This window comes from Trichechus manatus, unplaced genomic scaffold (assembly GCF_000243295.1).
Source record: "Trichechus manatus latirostris isolate Lorelei unplaced genomic scaffold, TriManLat1.0 scaffold00066, whole genome shotgun sequence".
Classification (NCBI taxonomy): Eukaryota; Metazoa; Chordata; class Mammalia; order Sirenia; family Trichechidae; genus Trichechus; species Trichechus manatus.
The window spans coordinates 10,240,252-10,256,345 of NW_004444002.1; the positions used below are offsets into that span (position 1 = coordinate 10,240,252).

At 40.7% G+C, this 16,094-nt stretch overlaps 1 protein-coding gene across 6 annotated transcripts in view; it reads right to left on the reverse strand.

Annotated features, from left to right (window-relative positions):
* The window catches only part of ENOX2 (ecto-NOX disulfide-thiol exchanger 2), a 312,866-nt gene that overhangs the window by 26,891 nt on the left and 269,881 nt on the right, over positions 1-16,094 (reverse strand). For all 6 annotated transcript variants that reach the window (XR_002824593.1, XM_023734304.1, XM_023734302.1 and 3 more), the window contains 4 exons: positions 14,983-15,189; positions 9,604-9,837; positions 6,595-6,807; positions 4,785-4,891 (listed from right to left, as the gene is read on the reverse strand). Coding sequence is in view for 5 of the 6 variants with exons in the window: in XM_023734304.1 (XP_023590072.1) it covers positions 4,785-4,891; positions 6,595-6,807; positions 9,604-9,837; positions 14,983-15,189 (761 nt within the window). In the remaining variant the exon portion in view is untranslated. The remainder of the gene's footprint in view (positions 1-4,784; positions 4,892-6,594; positions 6,808-9,603; positions 9,838-14,982; positions 15,190-16,094) is intronic.

Consider the following 16,094-nt stretch of genomic DNA (forward strand, 5'->3'; position numbering starts at 1 on the left):
AGCCCAGAACTAAAACAATTTCCAAGGCCAACTCTTCAGACAGGGATTGGACTGGACTGTGGGACATAAAGTGATACTTGTGAAGAGTGTGCCTCTTAGTCAAGTAGACACAAGAGACCAAAGGGGCAGCTTCTGTCCAGAGGTGAGACGGGAAGGCAGAGAGAGTTAGGAGCTGGTTGAATGGTCATAGGGAATCGGGTGGAAAGGAGGAGTGTGCTGTCGCAGAATGGGGTGAGCAATTAGGGTCTCATAACAATGTATGTAAAAAAAATTTGTATGGGAGACTAACTTGAAATGTAAACTTCATTTAATTACAACAATAAAAAAAAAGAGCATGATGCTCAAGGCAGCCTTTTTTTTTTTTTTTACTAGTTAAACTACTGCTTGATTTTAAGACGACTTCAAGGGATACTTTTGGTTTAAGGTTTAAAGATTATTTCTGGGCAATAGTTTCAGGGGTTCATCCTTCATGGCTCCAGGAAGTCTGGAGTCAATGAGAACTTTCATTTCAGTTCTGCATTTCCCCCTTTTCATCAGGATTCTTCTATGGAATCTTTGATCAAAATGTTCAGTAATGGTAGCCAGGCACAATTCAGTTCTTCCAGTCTCATTGCAAAGGAAGCAGTTGTTCATGGAGGCAATTAGCCACACATTCCATATTCTCCTCCTATTACTGACTCTCCTTCTTCCTCTTGTTCCAGGTGAATGGAGACCAACTGTTGTGCCTTGGGATGTCCACTTGAAAGCTTTTAAGACCCTAGGCACTATGCAACGAACTAGTAGGTAGAACAGAAGCACTAAACATGTTATTAGGCCAATTAACTGAGATGTCCCATGAAACCATGACCCTAAACCACCAAACCAAGGAACCAAATCCCATGAGGTTTTTGGTTGTACATAAGCAGCCTCAGCAGTACTCTTTCTTCTGTCTTTGTTGTAAATTTATCTATCACACAACATTTGCCAATTCAACTTTTTATAGGTGTACAATTTATTGACAGCAATTACAAAAATTGGCCGTGTGTATTGATATGTTTTTTGATGGCTGAAAGCCAATAGCTAGTGTTAGTGCAAATGGGTCTTAAAACAAGGGTATATGGATGACTTAAATATCTATCTGCAAATAGTTCCTCAGAGTTTGGAATCGGAGACCTATAAATCTAGAAAGAAAGTTATTTTAGCATCAAAGTATTTCCTTTTATGAGAATGCTGACACTCACCAAGTCTTTTTCCTCTGGCCCAGTGGTGTAAACCCTCTTATTAAGGAGGAAGCAGGGGGCATCTTCCAGTGCCTACTGCTATGGCTCTAGTTTTTATACATCATTCCGGATTTAGCTTCTTTTCTAATGATTCTATAGACAAAGAGATCCCACAACACACAGAACTGCTGGTAAGGTCACTGTAGACACTGACCTTCAGTAAGGGGAAGGACATCAGTCTTCTCTTACTACCCTTTCTTAGCAGGAGCCTCACATACATCCTGTTGCTGTTGAGTCGATTCTGACTCATAGCGACCCTATATGTATGTGTGTCACGTACATACAAAGCAGCAAAGTAAACCAGTGAAAAAGACTCATTAGAAAACTAGTCTGCCCAGCATATGCTACCAAAGTCAGTGCCTAAGCTCTCCCAAGGTAGGGACTTCTTCTTGCTCCATAACCTTCTCTCCCCAGAGTAAGACAGTGTTGGCTGTTGGTAGAAGGATGACCATGGGACAAGGAACAGTACTTTGTGATGTAAGGAGGTCACTGGCTGGCCTATTCCCAGAGGCAACTGGTAAAAGAAGGTTATATGTCAGAAACTTCCATCTTGCTGAAACCTATGAAATATGAGTTGTAGCTTCAATGCCTAGGCTAAGAAAAAGTGGATTAAGTCTAGTGGATTAAGTCTTTGAGATGCTCTGATTCTCAACGGGATGCTAAGAGGCAGCACGGTTCTAAGAGGACAGTTACTTCGCTTCCCACAGGATACTTCCTTTCAGGCCTCAGAGTTGCCTGTTATTGACTGGACATATACAGAGGGGAAAAAAAGTCATGATTTTAAAGAGGCACCAATATAAAGCAGAAGAGGTCTTTCAGGTTTAGGGAATGCAATGCCAGAGAAAAGGTCCCGAGCTATGTTCTGTGCTCAGTGGTTTTCCTTATCAACATTCGGGTATTCAGTCTAATCAAACAGGCAGAAGAATTTTTCTGGATTTCTACAAAGTCTACAAGACACAGTCTGAAACAGTAGCTCTCGCCAAGTCATGCTGGCTGCGTACTTTATCCTCATCATTCTGCCAAGGAGGATCTGCTACGATATTGGGTGATAGGGTTCAGAGTTCTTAGTTCTTTACAGGCCCGGAGAAATATCTAGCTCACTGGTATAACTACTTTTACTGTAAATGTAATTAAACTCAGGCCTAGACCTACTGTATAGGTAGGCTTGAGATAACCACAGCAAACCTTGATGAATAATACTGATAGAGAATATTTTATGGCAAAGCAGTTTAGAAAAGGGTTGTGGCCTAGGCAAGTCAGTGCTCTAACCTGAGGCTCCCTTCCTTCTACTAAAAGGCACTATTGTACTGGCAGGGTGAAGTATAGGGCAGTTCAGGCAGCACCTTCATTCCCTAAGAGGGATACTAGAGTTTGAGTACTGAAGGGAGGGTAGAGACTTAATACTACTTCTCTACAATTGTAAGACAGACACATTGAGTATTTTTGTCTCAACCTTAATTGTTCTGAATGAAAGCATTTGGATATTTTTAATTTAGTGTACTAAACTCTACTCTTCCCCCGATCACTTTAGTAACCCTTCTATCTCGCTGAGGACAGACTATTTTTCATCCTGCTTTGCCTGACATAATACCAACAAAAACCAGACCTGTTGCCTTCGAGTTGATTCTGACTCATAGCGACCCTAGAGGACAGAGTACAACTGCCCCACAGGGTTTCCAAGGAGCTGCTGGTGGATTTGAACTGCCGACGTTTTGGTTAGCAGCTGTAGCTCTCAACCACTGTGCCACCAGGGCATAACACCAGAGACAGAGAAAGTGCTCAGTAAACATTTGAATTGAAATGTTGAATTTTGTTTGTAGAGGCTCAACAACATGAGGTAGCCCAAGGATTCCAGGTATGGACCCTAAAATCATTTTATATTACAGTAAGACAATAGCTTCCTTTTTGTTCCTAATTATTATTATTTTTTAATAATTAAACAACACTGCTAGCTTTTTATGACTCTAACCATTTATTGGGCTGATGTCTTCAGGGGTTTCTCTCCAATGAGCCCCTGGATCCAGATCTTTGCTGTGCCAGAACTGATGACTCCGAGACCATCAGTTTATGAATAGGGTTTATTTTTCCCCTAAACACCCTTCATGGTTTTCAAATTGTTGCCATAGGAACTATCCCATATAATCTAACAAAGGACAGAGAGAACAGATTACTATCTTTATTTTACAGATGAGGAAACTGAGGTCCACAAAGGTTAAATGACTTGCTCAAGGCTATAAGGCAGTTTGTACCAGAGCTCAAAGTGAGAAGAGTAATTTCTACTCCTGAATTAACCACTTGCTAACTGTGAGCTTTTGTGTAAATCACTTCACATGGATGTTATACCTACTCTGTATCCCTTATGGAGTTGTTAGTAATGAATTAAAATAATACTATTTCTCATTTATGTAGTATTTACATTTTTCAAAATGTTTACACATCTCTTATCTCAGTTAATCCTGTAAGACTGCTTTTATTATTATCTCCAATTTATAGATGAAGAAATAGAGACTAAGAAAGGTTGAATAACTTGCTCCAAGTTACCCAGCTATAACTTGTCAGAGCTGAGATTTGAATTCACATCTGATTCCTCGTCTAATGCTCTACCTACTACACCGCATCTATTGTGAGGCTCACATAGGTGAGATAACCGATGTGAAAGTGCTTTATAAAATATAAATGCCTTAAAAATGCTATTCAAATGTTAAAGAATATGACAACCTGCACTGACAGATATAACAGGATTGCTACTAGACTGGCAAAGAGGAAGGACTTAGAATCGAAGTTGAAAAAGTTGTTGCATATATAGATTGAAAGTGTCGGGGCTGGGTAAAGAAGTTGCCCTTCGAACAGAAGAGCTTGAGACATATGTACCACCATTGCCAAAGGTAGATCAGCGAAAACAAACCTCCCATCTTGGCTTTTAATCTCGGATTCAGAAGAGCAACCTATAATCACGTTGCACAGATTCTGGTATTAGCTAAAAATGTCATTTTGGCACAAGCAGAGAGGTATGTGTCAACCTTAATCTGAAATCAGAGCCCTCTGTCACCTTTAAAGCTGCCACCTGTAAAGACTGCTGAATGGGTTTGATAAAAGAAGCTCAGAAATTGCAGTGCTCCAGTGTAAAACCAGGCAGCTTCCAGCCTCAACTATCAGGACACTAATAAATGTGAGACAGCCCTAATATTACTAACACTAAAAACACAGGTCACTAATCATTGTTGTACCCAAGACTAGCCAGCTTAGAGAAATAAACTTACAATTATCCCAGCTCCAGTTTCACTACTAAGGTTTCTATCCAGCAAAAGGCGTTCAAGGTAACACGTGAACATTTATGACCCTTTTGGCAGCAGGTGATCTGGGCACAGTGACAGGCTATAGAACACGTCTTAACGTGTTTCATTAGGGCCTTGTTGTGACCAGGGGAGCTTGACACTATTTAATGCTGGCTAAACTCCAAATCAGTAACTTGTTAAAGAAAGAAACTGTCCCCCTGAGGGGCTCCCAGAGTAAAAAGTTACCAACCTCAGCTTGTTTGCACCAAACGCTGATGTTTTTACGCTGAGCTTTTGTGAAGTGGTCCCAGGCCTTTTGTTTGGAGGCGGAATGGTACACAGCCACGATCTGCTCAACTGCAGCAAAAAATCAGCATTTGAATCAGGCCAGGGTATCATCCAGGGATGTCAAAAGAGAAGAGAAAAGGAATAAAAGAGAAGCATCAGTCTTGATATCTTCTCGTTACAACGCGACACTAGACTGTGGTCGTGCTTGGAAAAGGGTGTGTGTTGGGGTATCGAGGTTCTAAAGGGAACTCAAAGGCAGACATATCAATACATAGAAAGAAAAAAGTGAACTCCAGAAGGCCTGGGGTAAAATGGTGACTACAGTTACAATGCAGGCAGTCGGGATTCATTCAGGCAGGCGAGGCAAGAGTCGTAGTGAATGAGATTTTGTACTACTGACCCTGCACAGCATTGCAGCAAGTGACAAACTGCACCAGCACTTTCTTCCGCTGACTCCTTTCATCAGCTGGCCCTTCAAAATGAGCCTGGATGCTTTACTTCAACAGAATTCACCCTTGTCCTATTCGGAGATATGCTTAACTAGAAGCTTCAATTCAAAACCTAGGATGGATTACATCTACTTCAAGTCTATTTAGATAGACTCGTTAACTGGAGGAATATAACTTTTATGGAGGAATACTGTATAACTGCAGTCCTAGAGAGTATTTTGCAGGGTTGCTTAAAGTGTCAGACAGGGAATTGTGTACAAATATTCTGGGGGCTTTACCCTAACTAATTCAAGAGGGGAAGCCTAGACACGACTCTTTTGGAAAAAGAAAAGCAGGCCAAGAGCCCCCGCCTGGCTGGGTGTTCACAGTAAGAAAATACAGAGGTGGTCTTTCTTTCTTTACAGCACTGTTTGAACCCTGTCTTCCAATGATTTATGGATTTACATTCCTGTGATGCTTGCTGCTCTCTTTCTACTTATTCTGAAGTCCTGAAGACATGTGCTTTCTCCTCCTGGATTCTATGCCCACGTACACTTTCAAAATGGAAAATGGAACAACTCCTCCTTGTTCCCAATTATGTATGAGTCAAGTATACTACATGGGAAGAGTGGACCATAGTTGTTTAAAAGCAAAATCATAAAATGGTTCTTATTCTTAAGGTGAATATAGTTCCTTACTGAAAAGATATGAGTGTATAGTGAGCAAAAATATTACTTGAGAATTTCTCTGTTTTGCCTCATTTAAGAGAACTTGCAAAGTGTGGAGCAGCACATCTCCTTGAAAATGGCCATTTCAGTGGCTTCCCACTCCCTGTCATAGTGTCTATGGTATCCAGCAAAGGAAAGGAAACAAAACACAAAAAGTAGGAGGAGAAAATTTAGTTCCTATTCAATCACCTGGGGAAACATAATTAAATTTAGGGAGTATCTAAAAAGTATATTACATAATACAAATGATCCAAATCTGAAGAAAAGCTGAAAAATGCTTCAGCAAAGAACTCTCAAACTCTCCACTGAGGCCCAGGGTTGCTAGTAACTTACCTTGAAAACAAGAAAAAGGAAAAGTGCAGGACTGTGGCCTAAATGTTAAGTGTTTCTAAGGAGCTGAAGTAGAGATACTGGAGAAGATGAAAACAGGTAATGCCTACACACGTCCTGTGGGCCTGGAACCTGGGCATTTGGCACTATCAGGAGAGCACAAGGCAGAGAAGAAGGAAGCCTTGCCCATCACACAGGGATGGCTCTGTAGGCCCAGGCTCCTGCATATAGAAAGTGGTGACTAACTGCCCTCTCACTCTCCAGCAGAACTCAGACTTCTACTCACATTGAATGAGAATTCCAGAAAGGGCCTGTTTGAACTTCTCTTTTGCTTCTTCCATGTCTTTCTCATGCGTAGCTTTCTCATTCACCAAGCGGCGGATGTGGCTATTGGCGGACTGGATCATGGAGTAGAAGTTGTTGGCACTGCGACGGTTCACCTCACCTCGCTCAATCCAGGTAAGCAAGGTCTGCACGGCTTCCGAGAATTTGGAATCATCTGAAAAAAGAGAATTATATTTAGAAACATCAAAAATAACCAAATCCTTCACCGTTCAGCCGGGGATTGGACAGCCCCATAAAACAAAACGGGACTAATGAGGCACAGCAGTCCAGGGACAAGGACTAGAAGGCAGGAGGGGACAGGAAAGCTGGTGATAGGGAACCCAAGGTTGAGTAAGGATATTGTTGATGTGTTGTGAGATTGTTAACCATTGTCACAGGGCAACATTTGTAGTAACTGTTAAATGAGAAACTATTTTGTTCTGTAAGCCTTCATCTTAAGTGAGAATAACAGCACAATTGGAAGAGCGTAGTCAATTCAGTGAACTGTGCATGTAGAAATTTTTGAAATGGTGTATCTTTGGCTATGTGTATTTTCACCGAAAAAAGGTTGAGAAGGGAGAGGGTTGACATGTCGTGGGGTTGTTAACCAATGTCATAAAACAATATGTGTACTACTGTTTCATGAGAAACTATTTGTTCTGTAAACCTTCACCTGAAGTACAATACAAAATTAAAAAAAAATAACCAAATCTTAATCTATTTTCCCAATATGCTGGTGGGAAGGCCACCGTGGCTTTTGAGCAGTCGTTGTTAAATGAATTGCTAAGGATGGGGAGCCACGTGCACACACACTTGCACACAGGCAGCAGACAGAGTGAAAGACTCTAAATGCAGCCAGATTGGTGTGGTCTATGAAGAATTTTCAGAAAGAATTGTTTCTTTTTTTCCCTAAGAAAAAAAGTTTTCTTTACCAATATTGTCGCTTTCATATACTGCAAATTTCTTCACCTCTGATGTGTGTGCATGTGTGTGAGAATGAACAGTGACAGAACTTCAGAATTCTACAATTCTGGGCTTTAGTAGGGAAAAGTAAACTTGATACCTGAGTTTAACTTGACTTTGACAGTAACTTTACCCTGGATCCACAGAATTACAGTGTTGGAAGGAGCCTCACGGAAGAGTTAAGGGATTAATTCTTAACGTATAAGCACTTAAATCTCAGACCTTTTATAACAACACTCCTGCATCCAATTCACAGCCCCAGGCCTTCCACCCAGTCACAGTCACAATCTATTCTGATGCAATTCATTTTATTTCGACATTTCTCCACATCCTGTTTCTCTTGCCTGAGGAACCCTCCAAGTAGATTTCTGCAGCTAGTTAGGAGTTAAACTCTGATGTTCAAATAGTTAGCACAGCTCTTCCAAAGCTTCTGTTCAGCTCCCTGAGATAGACACTTATAGATTCTGCTGCTCAAGACTCCTCAGAGGAGAGTCTATTAGCATCCCATTGAAACCCTGCTCTAGGGCTTCATATCTGTCTCTGGCCAGAACCTCTATGTCACGTGAAAGATCTCTCATTGCAATTTTTTTTGAATTTAGAACTTTTAGCTTAATTTTCTACCAGTATGAAAAAAATCTTACAATATTTACATACTCAAATGAAAAGGTGTGTCAACAGTTTTTCCTTTGCCACAGTTTAACCCTAAAAATGATAAACCCGTTCAACTTGATCTGGCCTTGAGTTGTATGCTATGCCTCTGTGGGTGGGTGAGCACGCACTCACTGCAATGTGAACTTCTTGCCTTGCATCCTTTATTCAGTGCAGACATATATTTATGTTGATGTTCAGTTTTTGCTTCTCTTCAGGTTCACATAACCAGCAAATTCATTTTTTTTTAAAACTCAAATGGACTTGTTTGGTATCACGTAAACAATTTTGGACCTGGCATCTTACCAATGCTTTTAGCGTTTCCAGTTTTTAAAGGGTAATCATTATTTCTGTGTCTGTTCTGGACTCTAGGTTTTCTCCATCTCTGTTATAGGAAGACAACATCAACTCAAGCAACAGAGTTCTGAAATGCATGAATCCCTTAGGCTATATGGTACAAATAAGTTGGGTGAATGAGACCTATTTGGAAAGTGGAAATAGCAGCATCTTGCTAAGCCTACAGCATGATGAGCAGGGACAACTCATACCATTAGAGCTAGGTGGGTGTCATCAATAAGATCAATGGGACACTAGGATTCATCCAATAAAATCAGCCATATTCAGAGAATGAGAAAGGCTGGATTTGACCTACTAACACAGGAGGACAGGCAGGGCAACTAATGTTAAATTAGCAAAATGCCTCTGAGAATCAAGCAAGGGGAACAGGAATCAAAACTACAGATAAAGCAGTCCAGTTCTGCAATGTCTAGAAGTCTCCATAGCCACTGTGTGGAATAAGTTGGCCATTTTAATGTATTAAACACTTTTAGGTGGTGTTAGCTAAGTCTTTGAAGAATCTAAGAAGAATGCGCACTGTGACTACATCTCTCTGGGCCTCTGCTTTCTCATCTGTAAAATGGGGATTTAACCAGAGTTTTTCAGGCCTATATCAAGTTCTATCATTCTGATTCACTCATTTGATTTACAATTCAAATTTATAATTTGTATCTACTATGAAAGAGGGAGCACAGGTCCTACCTAAGTCATGGGTCATAGCTAAAACTCTTTAACGTGGAAAAGTGGAAAAACTTGTTTCTTCCTAGTCACCTGAAGTCTGGAGAGAAGAATACCATCCCTTGGGACAGTGAAGGAGTAGAGACACAGGTGAAAAGGATAAATTTCCTGGTTCTTGAGTTACTAGGTAGAATTCTCTATCTGCAAGGCTACAACCCAAGAATTGCTTAAAATCCTTTAATGCAAAATTCAAAGGGTAACTGCCAACAACGCAAATATATTTAGTAAATTTCCCTTAAAAAGGGGGAGGGGGGTTGTAATCATGAAACTTGAATGCCTTCTGTACCTTTCAGTTTTTCAGCAACAACGCTGCATTCGTGATCTGAATAGTGGACCACAGGGGGTGGGGATGGTGGGCGCAATCTTTCTTCTTCCAGCCTTCTGCGGTGGCGCTCCTCTCTTGCTAGCATGCGCTGTTTACATTCCCACTCATACAGGTCATCTCGAGCCTGTGCAAAGTCAACGTGGAGCCGGCCTGTGTCCTTTTTGTCAGTGCTAGAGCCCAGGCGAATGCGGTAACCTAAGTTTACAAGAGGGAGAAAGAGAAAGAAGGGTGTAAGAGCAGCCATGTTTCATATGTGGTTGCAGCAGTTTCAAGCGACCAAGTAACACCAGATTCTCTCCCCACTACTAGTAAGGTGAGCCCAAAAGACTTCGATTACAGCCTCATCTCTGATAATAGTTTACTTACTGTTCTATGGCTTGGGCTCATCTTGTTCTTAGGAGTTCCAGTCCTCCATCTGCCACCTACCTCTGGCAGAGGGCAGCTCTGTGGGTGATGGTATGAAGAATGAGCCTTACATGGCACTAAGGCTGGGAAGAAAAGGTGGCCTCAAACTATGGTGTCTTTGGATAACTTCACCAAGTCTGTCAGCCATACCACCACACAGCATTTTGGTAAAATTTAAACATATTAGCTCAGTATTTCAATCCTTAAAATTGCTTCCTAGCTGCATTTGGCAACTCTGAATCATTCTGTTATGGAAAAAAAATTAGATGTGATGGAGAGTGGTGACTCGTGTGACATGTAGTTTTGGATTCTTGAAAGAAAAAAAAGAAGAGGAGTGATTATGATATAGTGGCATAGGGCTGGGATTCAGAAAACCAGAATTCAAGCCCCCACCTTCACTTTTTTGCCAACTATACTACCCAAGTCTCTTAACAAAAAATGGAGGAAAAACAGTAAATACTTTTTAAGTTTCAGGAGGTGAGCTAGATGTTTCCACATACATTTATCGCCTTTCATTTTCAGCACAATTTTGCAGAGTAAGCATTTTACAGAAGAGAAAACGGAGCATCAGAGAGGTTAGAGAGGTTAAGTGGCTTTCCCAGGGTCAAATAACTAACAAATGGTAGAGGCTGGGACTTGAATCCCGGATGTTAGACTCAAAATCCCTCACGCTTTCCATGATTCAAACCTGCCTCTCAAGAATAATAACCAACAAAGACTTCTGCTTCTGGTCAAGAGAGATACAGGACCAGATTTACCCTTATGCCTGAAACAACTAAAAATCTGGGCAAAATACATGAAAAATGTTTTTTAAGATACTGGACACCAGGCAATGAGGACACTGATTGCTGAGAGACAGGAACGAAATGAAGCGATCCCTATGATTGTCCCAGCTTATTGTCTGGGCTGCAGTGCAGGGAAGGGAACTCTGGCAAAGACCAGTGATTTCCCTGAGTGGAGAAGATAGAACTAGGAGTTCAGGGAGGCTAACACAGATAGAGATTGCAAGGCAGAGTACCGGAAAGAAACAAGCCGCACGGAGAAAAACTTCAGAGAGCTATAGAGGGTCCTCCTGTATTATTTAGCTAAGTACTGATGATTACACGTGTGCATGTAAACTACACGAGAAGCAGAGGGAACAATCCCTGGAGTTCACACAGGGCTGGGAAGAATTCCTTTTCCCATCAGCCAGAGCAGAACAACTCTTAATTCACAGGGGATTGGGTAGAGTACTCAGGAGGGTTTTTGCCTCAGTAGTGAAGGAAAACTACCCCCAGACTAAACACTGCTCTGGTCCTGCCTAACAAACCAACACCTAAAAGGACCAAAAGATTTCCAAGGTACTTAACTGCATCCCAGAACAAAGTTCAAGAACATTTATAGGAATAAAAACTATCTGGCACCCAACAAGGTAAAATTAACAATGGCTGGTATCCACAAAAGGACCCCTGGTGGCACAGTGGTTAAGCACTCGGCTGCTAACTGAAAGGTCAGTGGTTCGAACCCACCAGCTACTCCGAGGGAGAAAGATGTGGCAGTCTGCTTCCGTAAAGATTTCTAGGCTTGGAAGCCCTATGGGGCAGTTCTACTCTGTCCTATAGGGTCGCTATGGGTCGGAATCAACTCAAAGGCAGTGCGTTTGGTTTTTGGTTGGGCATCCAATAAAAAATTATCAGGTATGCAAGAAGCAGAAAAACATGACATATAATAATGATAAAAAATCAATCAATCAAAAGAGATTCAGAAGTGATACAGATAATAGAATTAATAGACAAGGACATAAAAACGATTATAATTGGATTCTATATGTTCAAGAAGTTAGAGAAAAGATTGAACATATTAAGTTGAAACACAAAAGATAAAAAAAAGAAGAGGAAAAAAATCTAACTTCCAGAGATTCCAGCTACAATATTGGTGTTAAAAAAATCACTCAATAGGACTGATGGCAAATTAGACATTGCAGAAGGAAAGATTAGTAAACTTGAAGACAGCAATAGAAACTATCCAAAATGAAAGAGAGAAAAAATAATTTCAAAACTCTAAAGAGCCTCCATGAGCTATGGGACAACTTCAAGAGGCTTGATATATGCCTAATTGAAGCCTTGAAAGAGAGGAGAGAAGGGAGAGAACAGGAAAATATATTTGAAGAAATAAGGGCAGAAAACTTTCCAAACTTGATGAAAGCTATGAACTCACAGACTCGAGCAGTTCAATGAACACCGAGCACAAGAAACATGAAGAAAATTATACCAAGGCACATGACAATCAAATTGCTCAAAACCAGCGATACAGAGAAGAGCTGAAAAGCTGCCATAGGAGAAAAGGCACGTTATGTACAGAGAAATAAAGATAAGGATCACATCATATTTCTTTTTGGAAACAATGTAAGAAAGAAGATAGCAAAGCAACATGTGAGGGAAAAAAACGAAAACTGTCAACTTAGAATTCTATACCCAGAGAAAATATCTTTCAAAAACAAAGGTGAAGTAAATGCTTTTTCATACATACAAATGCTGAAAGAATTGATCAGGAGCAGACCTGCCCTACAAAAATGCCAAAGGAAATTCAGGCACAAGGAAAACGATACCAAGTGGAAATCTGGATCTATACGAAGGAAGGAAGAGCATACATAATGTATGATTCCATTTATATGAAGCTCTAGAAAATGCAAACTAATCTGACAGCAGATCAGTGGTTGCCTGGGGAGGGAGAAGGGAGGAGCAGAAAGAAGAGACTACAAAGGGGCATGAGGAAACTTTTGGGGGTGATGGATATGTTCATTATTTTGACTGTGGTTGTGGTCTCACAGGTATATGCATACATTAAATCTCAAATTATATTTTTGAAATATGTGAAGCTCACTATATGTCAATTATAACTCAATAAAACTGTTAGAAAGCATAATACCCAGTAATCCTAAAACTGACATGAATTCTTTTTTTCATTGTTGTGCTTTAAGTGAAAGTTTATAATTCAAGTTAGTCTAATGAATTCTTTTTAGAAAGAGGAAGGATACATTCCATAAGCAAACGTTTCTAGGGCCCTTTACACTACACTTTCACACGCATTCATCTTATTTGATCATCAGAGCTATCAGCCAAGTGGGGCTAATGATTACCCCGCCTATTCTCACAGGATTGTGGAGAGGACCAAATGAGAGGACGATGAGAGCTCTGTGTCAACAACACTAAACAGGCTATGAGGTGGGCGTGCTGGGCACAGTGCCAGCTCCCAAAGGCGCTCCAACTCCAATAGAAAAAAATAATTTCAGTATTTGTCTAGACCTTTTTGCAAGGGATTTTTCTTTGTTCTAACCTTTTCCTTTTAAAATGTGGGATAAAAGCCATCCATGTCAGGGGATTTCCAGCACTTGTGAACTTTCAGGCCGCAAGTTCAAATTCAAAGGGCAAAATTTAGTTGTTTTCACATAGCTGGTTGTGATTCTCTTTCCTTTGGCAGCCCTAAGAATGTTTCCAGGAGGTGGCTGTTAACAGGGCACTGATTTCAATGATGTTTAGACGGACACCTCCTGAGAACCATGCCATCTTTTTACGTACAACTGTGCAGGGCTTTTCAAGACCTTTAAGTTCTTACTAAAATAGTCTATTGTGGAATGCTCTGTTATCGTTGCTAAGTGCTGTCGAATCTTCAGTAGTTAACTTCTACAGCACTTAGTAACTGTAATAAGTCTTCTACATCTGCCTCTTCCTCTCCTTCCCCGTTACTAGCCTACTTTTTCAAACTCTTTTCTCTAGCCTATCACAACAGGCTTCTAACTGATCTTCTCTCCTCTTTTCTCCCCTCTAATCCATTTTATACCGAGCTGTCAGATTAATTTTTCAGAAACAATCATCTTCCTTGTTCAAAAATTTCTTCAATAATTCCCTATTACCTGAGGAGTAAAGCCCCCCACCCCATACCCCAGTCACTACACGCTAGTCTATTTTATCTTCTTCATAGCACTTAGCAGAACCTGATATTAACTATTTATTTGTGTGCGTATATATATATCATCAAGAGCTTGGCTGTTAACCAAAAGGTCAGCAATTCGAATCCACCACCCACTCCTTGGAAACCCTATGGGGCAGTCCTACTCTGTCCTATAGGGTTGCTATGAGTTGCAATCGACTTGACAGCAATGGGGCTTTTAGTTTTGGTATATATAACATATTTTTCCATCTTCAGAATGTAATCTCCTTGATGGCAGGATGTCTGTCTGTCTCGGTGTTTGCTGTATCCCCAGCAGCCTTCCACTCTGACTGGCAGTCAATAAATATCTGATAACCAACTGACTTCCGTAAGTATTTTTTAAGAATCTACTTTGTGCCAGGTTATGTACTAGGTGCTGGGGATTCAAAGTTAAATAAGACAGTCCCTGCCCTTGAGGAGTTCACACTCTGGTTGGGGGAGAAGACGTATAAAGGGACAGTCCCACTATAGTGTAACAGATGCCATGTTAGGAGGAAGCACAGCCTAAACCAGCTTGGAGTAGAGTGGGGAGATAAGTCAGAGAAAGCTGCCCAGAAGAGACTGTGCTTAAGCTAGAGCTTTAAGGTGTGAAGATGTGTGTGTGGGCAGATGGAGGTGAAAGAGGTAATAGGACAGGCATAAAACACCATGGCACATTATGGGAACTACAATTAGCGTGGTTGGAACACTGTGTGAGGACTAGGAGATGATACAGAAAGGTAGGAGGTAGCAGACTATCAAGGCCTTTGTATGCCACAGGTAAAGAGCGAGGAGTTATCCCATAGACAATTGGGAGCCACTAAAGAGCTTCAAAGGAAGAAGTGGGATGCTAACATGCATTTTCCATCTCTGAAGACAACAGGGTTAACATTAAGCCTAAACTTCAGCTGCCACAGATGCAAATACAGTGGTCCCCAATCTCTCTGTTGTGCCTGATGGACAAAATCCTCACAACTAATCACCTACCAGACAGATAAAGGGCTTTGTCCACCATATACTCCTCAGCAAAGCGAATGTGGCAAAAGTTCTTTTTGCTCTTCCGAATAGCAATGATCTCTCCACACTGTTCGAATACTTCCACGATGATCTGCTCTGTCCCATTTTCAGGCAGGCCACCCACAAATACTGTTTTGCATCCTGGTGGTCTTTCTCGGGTTGCAGGAGGTGGAAGATCTGTGTAAGGGCAAAAAGCATTTAAAATTAAAATGTTTGCTTGGGACAGACCCCTTAGAAACCTAACATTTCCCAGAGATAGCCTTACTGTCCCCATCAAAGTTTTGCCTGAGAGTGCCAGAGTATGTGGCCTCCAAAGTACTCATTCCTGCTCCACAGCAAACACTGTATTCTATTCAATGGTTTGTTGACCATTTCTTATTTACTTTTGTTGTGACACCCAACAATGCTCAATTTTCAGTTATTTTTAATAAGATGACAGTTAGTGGCTGGAAAACCCACTCAGTTTAAACTCTTACTTTCTGGAGTTCTCAGAACCAGGGTCCCTGAGAGAAGGAGTTTGTTTAATTCAGATTGTATTTACAATGAAGTCTTTGTGTTCATGCTTACTGAGAGAATTGTTTCAGGATTAATTTGACAATGATGGGATGAGTATTTACAAAAATATTTACAGCTGCCAGAATAATGTAGTTACCAAAGTGAGCCAGAGTAAAAATCATTCTCTGTTTTGTTTTTTTTAAATTAACTTATTATTTTCATTTTTATTTTTTTATTGTACTTCATGTGAAGGCTTACAGAACAAATAGTTTCTCATGAAACAGAAGTACACATGTTGTTTTATGACATTAGTTAACAACCCCACAACATATCAACCCTCTAACTTCTCAACCTTTTTTGTTTTGGTGAAAATACACATAGCCAAAGATACACCATTTCAAAAATTTCTACATGCAAGGTTCAGTGACACTGACTATGCTCTTCGAATTGTGCTGTTATTCTCACTTAAGATGAAGGCTTACAGAACGAAATAGTTTCTCATTTAACAGTTACTACAAATGTTGCCCTATGACAATGGTTAACAATCTCACAACACGTCAACAATATCCTTACTCAACCTTGGGTTC